The sequence below is a fragment of the Microcaecilia unicolor genome, chromosome 6 (assembly GCF_901765095.1).
Source record: "Microcaecilia unicolor chromosome 6, aMicUni1.1, whole genome shotgun sequence".
NCBI lineage: Eukaryota > Metazoa > Chordata > Amphibia > Gymnophiona > Siphonopidae > Microcaecilia > Microcaecilia unicolor.
Genome location: NC_044036.1, coordinates 26,448,395 through 26,461,038, shown reverse-complemented (window position 1 = coordinate 26,461,038; position 12,644 = coordinate 26,448,395). Strand labels below are relative to the sequence as shown.

The following is a 12,644-nucleotide window of genomic DNA, read 5'->3' as shown; positions in this document are numbered from 1 at the left end:
GGGGAGAAAAGGAGTCGTTAGATATTATGCTACATCACCTTCCTCCCTCCTCAATAAAAGGCCATCCTAAAGAATAGAAGCCACTCCCTTCAGGCAAGGTAAAACTTAGTTACTCACAGCAAAGCTAATCACACTTCAGCACAACATCCCAGTATGCTGCATGTCTACAAATGGCCCAATTTTATTTCTGCATTGGGCTCATCCCTGCCCTGTTTTACTGAAGTTTCTCATAGAGATAGAGGCCTCCTCAAGCAGAACCAGTGGTTCCAGGAGTTTTCCCCAAGTAGACTCCATTTAATTGCTACAATCCAGTTATTGCCATGATAAGTTCTCAGTGAAAACCAAAAGCAGCTCCCATTAGAGTCTTGTATACATGCATGTACTCCTGGGAACGGTATGATCATGTAATGGTTCAGACTAATCAATTTGTGTCTGTAAGCACCAAAATACAGGAGCCAAAACTAAGTAAATCCAGGTCTACCTGCAACAGCAGTACCACAATCAAACCAGGCTCGCCTTGTCTGAATATCATAGCCATTTTCCCCCCTCCTGTATGCCAACAATCCTTGGTGGTGGTTACATTTGGATTTCTAGGACTTTAGATTTGGTAACTCATCTTTCCAACCGGGTACAGCAGTTATTTCCCTTCCTACAATGGCTTACAATGTAAAGAGACAGTTACTAAAGGGTGTCCCCCCCCCCCCCCCCCCCAACACACCTTTTTACTCATGGGTAATCAATAGAAATAAAACAAAATAAAGTATGGAAAAGAAAATAAGATGATACCTTTTTTATTGGACATAATACATTTCTTGATTAGCTTTCGAAGGTTGCCCTTCTTCGTCAGATTGGAAATATCTCCAATCTGACAAAGAAGGGCAACCTTCGAAAGCTAATCAAGAAATGTATTACGTTATGTCCAATAAATCATCTTATTTTCTTTTCCAGGTTTTATTTCTATTGATTACCTTTAAAAGTGGACTAACACAGCTACCACACCTCTCGACTCTTGTGAGAACACTAGGAAAAAATGCCCGTTTCTGAGCGGAATGAAACGGGCGCTAGCAAGGGGCCCCCTCCCTCCGTCCCTCGAAGCTACTTGCCTTGTTCGCTGTGGGCCGTTTCTGCCCTCGACGTCATGACGTTTTGACGCGAGGGCGGTGCAGACACTCCAGGGCACACCGGATATCTCTGGCACCTCAACTTCCGTGGAGGCTTCAGAACGTTGGGGTTGCCTTTTATATAGATAGATAGTGATCTTGTTGTACATGAAGCAAACAGCAGTTAGGGGTAAAAGGGTCATGGCTTTGATATACTACACTCCTATGATATGAGAGTTTTCCAAAATCGGGAGCAGAACATGAATCCTTTTTCACAATGCACTGCTCGAAGCATTAGGTCACTCCTCCAGTCCTTACTAAAGGAAAGGATGGAGAATCTTTTTAAAAGCAGCACCAGCTAATGTCAGTGTGTTATAGAAATTAGATTTGCTTCATTCAGAAGATTCATAAATAAACTAAGCAGTCTAAGAATTAGTTCTAATGTCAAACTTGTTAAAAAAAAAAAAAGGTAGGAGGCATGGTGGTCATTATAAATAAACTTCAAACCAGGTACCACAGGAATCTGTCCTTTCTGTAGGGTAAACATTTCAAATAAAGTGAAAAGATGGTAACCATGATTTAATGCAAATAAGAGAGGACACTTTTATGGCACAAAACCTAGAACAGCAGTACATTAATCAGAGAGGGGATATGGGTTATAACCGATAACAAAGAGCTCCAGCGCTGGTATCTGATACTTGCAGGGTTGGAGTATTAATGACTTGTCCTCAAGACCATCCCTGCAAAAGGATATATAAGATGGGAGAGACTATGGCTAAACCCTAGTAACCTAGCAAAAATGAGAAGCTAGAACCTAAATATATCTTTTTTCAAGGAGGGAAAAGGGAGAGTTCTGTAAACCGCCAAGCGATGGGAAAGCAGGAGAAGTGGTCCTTATTGGGACACAAGCAAAAGTAAAAAAAGAATTAACGCTTCACAGAGAGGGTGGCAGATGCACACAACAGCCAGGAGCAATGGTATTCAAGGCAAATCTAGAACCAAGCTCAAGAGGCTCATTCGGAACTGGAAGGAAGTGGAAGTGGAACTTTTGACAGGACAGATAGAATGGGATTAACTTTTAAGGAAAAAAATAGACCTCAGCTCAGTGGTTCCCAAACTTGATCCTAGATGCAATCCCAGCCAGTCAGGATTTTGGGATATCCACAATGAGAGATTTGCATGCAAATCTCTCATGAATATGTATTGTGGAAAGCCTGAAAACCTGACTGGTTGGAGTGCCTCCAGGACCAGGTTGGGGAACCACTGCTTTAGCTGAAGTCATCATCTGGCTATTTGATACTAGATGGTAGGAGGCATTCTCATTATTTACCATGCTGATGAATATTAAGCAGACCTCAAACAAGAAACATTTTAGCCATCTACTATCAAGTACAAGAAGAGAGCTTCCCAAACTGTGGCTTAGAACCCGCATTTGGGAGCTGGGTAGGTTTTCCATATCATTATTCTACAGCGCCAAGGGATTGCTTAATTTTATTTGACTCTGGTGATGGCCACAAACATGCACTGCTGTAAGAACATGTGGCTGAATAAAGAGGACAGTCTTCTGTTGTGATAAACCAACCATGATGGTTTTCTTCCCTTATCTAAAACATCCAGCAGAAAAAAAAATATGCCAGTTAATTTAATGAAAACACACCTATAGTCAGCAACAATTGTGTCCTCTTCTCAAACATGGCCCCTGCCCACCTATTGGGTGGCAAGAGGACATAGATGACAATGGCCCAGCCTCTCCCCCCCCCCCCCCCCCGGGTTAATCTTTACAGAAACCACACTATTTCCCAAAAGCAAAGCAGTTCAGGAAAGAGCATTCCGCTGCAGGTTCACACTTGCTACGTCTCAGCTAAATACACCTGGTACAGTCCTCTTCCCAAGCAGACAAGGTGGTTTCTTCCAATCTGGCATGTACCATCATTTTCAAAACAGTATATGGACAGTTTTGTTTTCATTAGATATACTGGTAAGCATTTGTTCAAGCAATATTCAGTAAGTATGTAAGGACCATTTTAGTCAATAACACTATAGCATATTCACCCCTCTCGTATCTCTTGGGGTATCAGAAAGTAAAAAAATAAAAAGGCCTATATCTTCATCAATACTACAGCCTTGTTGCTTCAATGCAATTTTACATGGTTTATACAGGCCACTGGAGGCCTGGATTAAGAGAGCCCATGGTGTTCATATTTGGAATCTAATAACCTGTCATAGGACTCCGTCCCCAACGTCTTCCTAGGTAGGCAACGCTAACACACCTTAGTAAACAGGGGCCCAAGTCTGTTTCATTTGTCAGGCCATAATGCAAATACGTCTTTAAAGGGATATTCAACCTTAGCTAACCTGGGATCTCAGTAACTACAAGCAAACAATCTAAGGTACAAATTGACTTAAGTGCTTGGAAAGGTCTACAGGTCGTGTTTAATAGAATCTATATCACAAAGCAATCTATAGGTTTGGAGGCACTGCATGAGCCATTAATCACAAAAGTGAGGTAATGAAATGGTCTCAAGAGAGCACAGGAAGGCTACATGATCTGAAGAGCACACAGTGCAAAGGTGGTAGGATCTGCATTAGGGCTGGTGCACCATCCAGTGGCCAGTGAATGTGGAGTTCCACCAGATGAGTTATTGTATTACATAAGTCCAAAATGGATAAAGCAGTCTAGAGGTAGAGGTTTTATTTTCAATGTAAGATTATTCTAAGTTTGAAGAAGCGTTTTTATTTCTTTCGGTCAAATCCAATCGGCATTGTTTTTTCAATTCACGCTTGGGGGTATAATTATTCAATTAAATCTTTTCCTGCTTTGTCATACAGACCACAGTTCGACATGTAAGAACATAGAGGTGACCATTAAAAAAAACAAAAAGGTGGCTTGTGGATCGGTGCAAACAGCCCTTCCACCATCACCATTCCAGTTGCAGGGCTTTTACACCGTAATCCCCAAGTCAATTCCACATGTTTGATTAGCCCCAGCCATTTTCATTGGCACCAGGACAAATACTATTTAAGATCACCTTAGATCCTCTGCGTGGGCAAAGCTAATGCCAAGTCAACACAGGCCAATGTTTAAAACGGAGAGCACAGCCCTCCAATGCATGTATGGTCATTCCAACATGCTATTTTTATGATCATTTTATTTTCCAGCAATGTGGCACCTAATTTATAACAGCTGAAGGTAACAGTATGATACATGTATCCCGTGGTTGATCCACACACTGGTCTTTTTTTTTTTTTTTAATGCTTTTGCAAAGCAAGAGCAAGGAAAGCTAGTCAAATGCAAAATCTGTCCTAGGGCATAATCTATTGCACGACAGTGGTAGGCTGAGAATACAGCTAGTCCTCTCTTTACCAACCCCAAACCAGTTGCTCCTATTAAAATAACAAGAAAAATCCTAGGCGAGAAGTGGAATACTATGTAATGCACTTGAGGACTAACACTTTCTTCCTGTAAGACGTGCATAATTATAAAACTGCTACAGATTGGCCCTGGCTTTATGGAAATGCAATGCAGAACAATGGAGTATCCCTACGCAAGAAAACTGCAAAACTTCTGGTAGGTTTCCTAACCATTATAAAAAATAATAAAATTTATCCAACCTGCCACATTGTTCACCTATTATATATACACATAATAACTACAATAACTTCTTGAGTTACATTCAGAGATATAACTAGCCTGGCAACAGTTTTTCCTACTCATGCAGATTGCAAAAGGTCCCAATCACTGTTGTTGCATTTCCAATATACACATCAGTTTTATGGCTAGGATCCTTACCATGCATTTTTATACGGCTTTCCCCAAAAATAAAAAGTGTCTTAGATGTGCTCTGACCAGAAGTCTGGTCAAAATAATGTAAACTTGACTCTGTAATGTATGCAGATAAAGCACTGAGTGCAGCGGGTTTAGCATGAGGTCAGAATGTAGTGCCTGATCGTTCCTTCTTGCGAGTCGCTCCGCAAACGGTGCTGGTCTGGAGTTTCATCTTGTAGTAGCAGTCCAGTCGTCTTTCCACCTGGTCCCACCTTTCCTAACTCTGAGCACGGTCTTAAAGCATAGAAGCAATCATCTTTCCAGCGGTAACAGAAGTGTTTGCTGCAAGGATAGCACAGCATAGAAGTACCAAAGCTGCCCTTCTCCACTGGTGTTGAAAATGCATAGAAGACTTAGAGCAATGGAATCCATCTCTCCTTCTCCACCCCTCCCATTAGCACTGTTAACAAAAGCTTAATCTTCCTGTTTTAAAGTGCAAATGATTCAGATAAACAAGTGAGAAGGAAAAATGAAATCCTCTTATGATATGTTTTCCAGGATATAAAAGATGAGTTCCATGACAATAGGTCCTTCGCTCAGCTGACAAGCCCCTCCATGAATCACTGGAACTAAGGCACTGTCCAGGTCATTCATGTACTGAGCAGGCAGGGGCTGTCCATTACTGCCAGCCTGATATCCAACCTGAAAGATGTAATTAATAAAAAAATTTTAAAAAGCATATAAGGTTATGTCAACCGTGATCAGCATCTTACATATGCAACACTGCAGTGTAAACTCCAAATATTTCAAGTATGGCAATACTTATGTACAATTAAAAAGGTGCAAAAGTGCAATAGAAGCATTTGGAGACACAATGCCAACAGCTGGTGATGCCACTTAGATACAGCAGTGGATGGAGCCGGTGTGCAATAGCTTTGGATGGTGTCAGTACGCAATATCAGAGAGCGGAGCTGCTGTGGAAAACAAAGCAAGCTAACCTTTAGCACCGTAGCAAACAGCCTTGCTAAGTCCAGAAGGAAGGAAATCGTGGAGGCAGATATGGTCAAAGTGGAAGGAATCTTAAAAATCTTTACTGAAGTAGCAGCATCTTAATCTACTTCAATAAAGATTTTTACATTCCTTCTGCTCGGACCATGTCTGACTCCACAATTTCCTTCCAGCCATGCAATGAACTGCTTCTTAAGGCAGACAACATGGAAGAGTGAAGTAAAATATATCCCACTTGAAATAGTGCCCGAGCTCCACAGCTTATAACACTATGCACAAGCCAGCCTTGAACCTGTGACCCTCACATTGGAAAGACAGCCACCTTCCAGAAAGAGCTATTCTACCTCTCTAAGCACAATTTCCACAAAACCATGGCAGCACCAAGGACCCCACTCCTTCATGGTTACCATGAAGACCAGGAGAGAAATGGAAACAGTGCGAACAGCCTCAGAAAAACTCGAGATGAATAGTGGATAAAATGTCCCAAAGAAACATGGAGCCAATAGAACTAGGCTAGACTCTATACCAAACTCCTTCGTAAAGGTGGTAAAAGAAGGAATATCTGTACTGTCAATACAAAGAGAGTTCTGGTAACAAAACAATTCCACAAATAAAGTGAGAAACTTTCAGGATTATTATTTTTTTTTTAAGTAACCACTGAGGGAGACCATGTGATGCTTTGAGTGGAGCAGTCACGTCACTGCTATGCTCTGAGGGCCCCCACCGTTTAAACTTCTGTTTTGGAAGCTTTTCCCTGGCTTATCTTCTTTACCTGTCAGTGGAACAAGGTGGTAATATATGGACAAACACTTATCAAAGCGCGTTGCCGCCATGTTTTCTAAACCAACAAAAGAAAGCTAATGGAGCAGACAATATGACGTCCGTGCAGCACAATGAGGTTTCTCAATTTACTGATGAACTGCTGCAGCAAATTACCGCTACGGTTTCTCGGACGCTGGAGCTACAGTTAATTTGGGTTTCAAGTCAGCTTCAGCAGTTTGATCTACTACCAATTCAAGCTTCTCCTCCTTACTTACAAATGCACTCACTCTGCTGCTCCACCCTATCTCTCTACCCTCATCTCCCCCTACGTTCCTGCCCGTAACCTCCGCTCACATGACAAATCCCTCCTCTCAGTACCCTTCTCCACCATTGCCAACTCCAGGCTCCGCTCATTTTGCCTTGCCTCACCCTATGCCTGGAACAGTCTTCCTGAATCCCTACGCCAAGCCCCCTCCCTACCCATCTTCAAATCCTTGCTTAAAGCTCACCTCTTCAATGCTGCATTCGGAACCTAACCTCTCGAACATATAGGCTGCCCCAATCTGTCTGACCTGTCTGATTAACTGTACATTTGTCTTTTTAGATTGTAAGCTCTTAGAGCAGGGACTGTCCTTCCATGTTAAATTGTACAGCACTGCGTAACCATAGTAGCGCTTTAGAAATGTTAAGTAGTAGTAGTAGTCAAGTCAGCTTCAGCAGTTTGATCTACTACTTTGCCGAATCTTTAAAACACACTAGTGAGCTTGAACAGTGGGTGTCCAACTTAGAAGACATGTCAATGTCGACAACAAATCAAACTGCACAACTCCAAGCGCAATTGTGAGACCAAGCATTTAAACTAGACTATCTCGAGAACAACTCGAGTCGAATCTTCAGATTAATGGGGGCTGCCAGAGAGCGTTTCCGATTATACGCTCCTGCGCCGCTTGGAAGAATGTTTGGTGGTCCAATTTCCCGCGTTCTCCTCTAAAGACAATTTCTGCCTGGAGCAGACCCACTCTGCGGGCAACAAGAGGGACGGCACCACGCAGCTGAGAGCAGTTGCGGCCTGCGTTTTAAACTATACCCACAAAGCGGAATTGCTCCAGTTATATAGAAAACAGAGGGATACTTTGAAATATGAAATGGGGAAAATGTTTTGTTACTTCAGGACTACTCACAAACCCTCTTGGAACGATGTTGCCGATTTTTCCCTCTATGTGCTACACTCCATGAACGCAATATACGTTTTGTGTTCTTATATCCTGCAGTACTGAAAATATACTCTGAGGGACAATAGCATGCTTTTGAAGCATTACCTGAGGCGCAGGATTTTGTTAATCAGTTTCAAGGTCCACTTAAAAGAACCAATCGCATCAGTGCTACCTTGCTACGTTTGCCATACAACAGTGCACAAGCTGATGAATATACACGGGTATATTCATCAGCTTGTGCACTGTTGTTCCAGTATATTTATTATATTTTTTTTGTTATATTTGTACCCCTCACTTTCCCACTCATGGCAGGCTCAATGCGGCTTACATGGGGCAATGGAGGGTTAAGTGACTTGCCCAGAGTCACAAGGAGCTGCCTGTGCCTGAAGTGGGAATCAAACTCAGTTCCTCAGTTCCCCAGGACCAAAGTCCACCACCCTAACCACTAGGCCACTCCTCCACTCCATTATATTATTTCTCATGCATAGATAAGCCTTTGGTAGGTCGACTTCACTGGATGACATCACCTATCAGTATAAAGCGAATGCTACATACCTGTAGAAGGTATTCTCCGAGGACAGCAGGCTGATTGTTCTCACTGATGGGTGACGTCCACGGCAGCCCCTCCAATCGGAAACTTCACTAGCAAAGTCCTTTGCTAGCCCTCGCGCGCCCGCGCGCACCGCGCATGCGCGGCCGTCTTCCCGCCCGAAACCGGCTCGAGCCGGCCAGTCCAGTATGTAGCAAGACAATACACTTCAAGGGAAGACACAACTCCAAAGGGGAGGCGGGCGGGTTTGTGAGAACAATCAGCCTGCTGTCCTCGGAGAATACCTTCTACAGGTATGTAGCATTCGCTTTCTCCGAGGACAAGCAGGCTGCTTGTTCTCACTGATGGGGTATCCCTAGCCCCCAGGCTCACTCAAAACAACAACATTGGTCAATTGGGCCTCGCAACGGCGAGGACATAACTGAGATTGACCTAAAAAATTTACCAACTAACTGAGAGTGTAGCCTGGAACAGAACAAACAGGGCCCTCGGGGGGTGGAGTTGGATCCTAAAGCCCAAACAGGTTCTGAAGAACTGACTGCCCGAACCGACTGTCACGTCGGGTATCCTGCTGCAGGCAGTAATGAGATGTGAATGTGTGGACAGATGACCACGTCGCAGCTTTGCAAATTTCCTCCATGGTGGCTGACTTCAAGTGGGCTACCGACGCTGCCATGGCTCTAACATTATGAGCCGTGACATGACCCTCAAGAGCCAGCCCAGCCTGGGCGTAAGTGAAGGAAATGCAATCTGCTAGCCAATTGGATATGGTGCGTTTCCCTACAGCCACTCCCCTCTTGTTGGGATCAAAAGAAACAAACAATTGGGCGGACTGTCTGTGGGGCTGTGTCCGCTCCAGATAGAAGGCCAATGCTCTCTTGCAGTCCAATGTGTGCAGCTGACGTTCAGCAGGGCAGGAATGAGGACGGGGAAAGAATGTTGGCAAGACAATTGACTGGTTCAGATGGAACTCCGACACAACCTTTGGCAGAAACTTAGGGTGAGTGCGGAGGACTACTCTGTTGTGATGAAATTTGGTGTAAGGGGCCTGGGCTACCAGGGCCTGAAGCTCACTGACTCTACGAGCCGAGGTAACTGCCACCAAGAAAATGACCTTCCAGGTCAAGTACTTCGGATGGCAGGAATTCAGTGGCTCGAAAGGAGGTTTCATCAGCTGGGTGAGAACGACATTGAGATCCCATGACACTGGAGGAGGCTTGACAGGGGGCTTTGACAAAAGCAAACCTCTCATGAAGCGAACAACTAAAGGCTGTCCTGAGATCGGCTTACCTTCCACTTGGTAATGGTATGCACTGATTGCACTAAGGTGAACCCTTACGGAGTTGGTCTTCAGACCAGACTCAGACAAGTGGAGAAGGTATTCAAGCAGGGTCTGTGTAGGACAAGAGCGAGGATCTAGGGCCTTGCTGTCACACCAGACGGCAAACCTCCTCCAATGAAAGAAGTAACTTCTCTTAGTGGAGTCTTTCCTGGAAGCAAGCAAGATGCGGGAGACACCCTCTGGCAGACCCAAAGAGGCAAAGTCTACGCCCTCAACATCCAGGCCGTGAGAGCCAGGGACTGGAGGTTGGGATGCAGCAGAGCCCCTTCGTCCTGCGTGATGAGGGTCGGAAAACACTCCAATCTCCACGGTTCTTCGGAGGATAACTCCAGAAGAAGAGGGAACCAGATCTGACGCGGCCAAAAGGGAGCAATCAGAATCATGGTGCCTCGGTCTTGCTTGAGTTTCAACAAAGTCTTCCCCACCAGAGGAATGGGAGGATAAGCATACAGCAGACCTTCCCCCCAATCCAGGAGGAAGGCATCCGACGCCAGTCTGCCGTGGGCCTGAAGCCTGGAACAGAACTGAGGGACCTTGTGGTTCACTTGAGATGCGAAGAGATCCACCAGGGGGGTGCCCCACGCCTGGAAGATCTGTCGCACCACACGGGAATTGAGCGACCACTCGTGAGGTTGCATAATCCTGCTCAACCTGTCGGCCAGACTGTTGTTTACGCCTGCCAGATATGTGGCTTGGAGCACCATGCCTTGACGGCGAGCCCAGAGCCACATGCTGACGGCTTCCTGACACAGGGGGCGAGATCCGGTGCCCCCCTGCTTGTTGACATAGTACATGGCAACCTGATTGTCTGTCTGAATTTGGATAATTTGGTGGGACAGCCGATCTCTGAAAGCCTTCAGAGCGTTCCAGATCGCTCGCAACTCCAGAAGATTGATCTGTAGATCGCTTTCTTGGAGGGACCACCTTCCTTGGGTGTGAAGCCCATCGACATGAGCTCCCCATCCCAGGAGAGACGCATCCGTGGTCAGCACTTTTTGAGGCTGAGGAATTTGGAAGGGACGTCCCAGAGTCAAATTGGAGCAAATCGTCCACCAATACAGGGATTCGAGAAAACTCGTGGACAGGTGGATCACGTCCTCTAGACCCCCGGCGGCCTGATACCACTGGGAGGCTAGGGTCCATTGAGCAGATCTCATGTGAAGGCGGGCCATGGGAGTCACATGAACTGTGGAGGCCATGTGGCCCAGCAATCTCAACATCTGCCGAGCTGTGATCTGCTGGGACGCTCGCACCCGCGAGACGAGGGACAACAAGTTGTTGGCCCTCGCCTCTGGGAGATAGGCGCGAGCCGTCCGAGAATCCAGCAGGGCTCCGATGAATTCGAGTTTCTGCACTGGGAGAAGATGGGACTTTGGGTAATTTATCACAAACCCCAGTAGCTCCAGGAGGCGAATAGTCATCTGCATGGACTGCAGGGCTCCTGCCTCGGATGTGTTCTTCACCAGCCAATCGTCGAGATATGGGAACACGTGCACCCCCAGCCTGCGAAGCGCCGCTGCTACCACAGCTAGGCACTTCGTGAACACCCTGGGCGCAGAGGCGAGCCCAAAGGGTAGCACACAGTACTGGAAGTGGCGTGCGCCCAGCTGAAATCGCAGATACTGTCTGTGAGCTGGCAGTACCGGGATGTGTGTGTAGGCATCCTTCAAGTCCAGAGAGCATAGCCAATCGTTTTGCTGAATCATGGGGAGAAGGGTGCCCAGGGAAAGCATCCTGAACTTTTCTTTTACGAGATATTTGTTCAGGGCCCTTAGGTCTAGGATGGGACGCATCCCCCCTGTTTTCTTTTCCACAAGGAAGTACCTGGAATAGAACCCCAGCCCTTCTTGCCCGGATGGCACGGGCTCGACCGCATTGGCGCTGAGAAGGGCGGAGAGTTCCTCTGCAAGTACCTGCTTGTGCTGGAAGCTGTAGGACTGAGCTCCCGGTGGACAATTTGGAGGTTGAGAGGCCAAATTGAGGGTGTATCCTTGCCGGACTATTTGGAGAACCCACTGATCGGAGGTTATAAGAGGCCACCTTTGGTGAAAAGCTTTCAACCTCCCTCCGACAGGCAGGTCGCCCGGCACTGACACTTGGATGTCGGCTATGCTCTGCTGGAGCCAGTCAAAAGCTCGCCCCTTGCTTTTGCTGGGGAGCCGCGGGGCCTTGCTGATTCGCACGCTGCTGACGAGAGCGAGCGCGCTGGGGCTTAGCCTGGGCCGCAGGCTGTCGGGAAGGAGGATTGTACCTACGCTTGCCAGAAGTATAGGGAACAGTCTTCCTTCCCCCGAAAAATCGTCTACCTGTAGAGGTAGAAGCTGAAGGCTGCCGGCGGGCGAACTTGTCGAATGCGGTGTCCCGCTGGTGGAGAGACTCTACCACCTGCTCGACTTTTTCGCCAAAAATGTTATCCGCACGGCAAGGCAAGTCCGTAATCCGCTGCTGGACTCTATTCTCCAGGTCGGCGGCACGCAGCCATGAGAGCCTGCGCATCACCACACCTTGAGCAGCGGCCCTGGACGCAACATCAAAAGTGTCATAAACTCCTCTGGCCAGGAATTTTCTGCACGCCTTCAGCTGCCTGACCACCTCCTGAAAAGGCTTGGCTTGCTCAGGGGGGAGAGCATCAACCAAGCCCGCCAACTGCCGCACATTATTCCGCATGTGTATGCTCGTGTAGAGCTGGTAAGACTGGATCTTGGACACGAGCATAGAGGAATGGTAGGCCTTCCTCCCAAAGGAGTCTAAGGTTCTAGCGTCCTTGCCCGGGGGCGCCGAAGCATGTTCCCTAGAACTCTTAGCCTTCTTTAGGGCCAAATCCACAACTCCAGAGTCATGAGGCAACTGAGTGCGCATCAGCTCTGGGTCCCCATGGATCCGGTACTGGGACTCGATCTTC

General features: G+C 46.6%; 1 protein-coding gene across 3 annotated transcripts in view; it reads right to left on the bottom strand.

Annotated features, from left to right (window-relative positions):
- Positions 1–2,320: 2,320 nt before the first annotated feature.
- Positions 2,321–12,644, bottom strand: part of ZFYVE9 (zinc finger FYVE-type containing 9) — a 170,941-nt gene continuing 160,617 nt past the window's right edge. For all 3 annotated transcript variants that reach the window (XM_030206156.1, XM_030206155.1, XM_030206157.1), the window contains one exon: positions 2,321–5,568. In XM_030206156.1, coding sequence (XP_030062016.1) covers positions 5,407–5,568 — 162 coding nt within the window. In that variant the 3' untranslated portion in view covers positions 2,321–5,406. The remainder of the gene's footprint in view (positions 5,569–12,644) is intronic.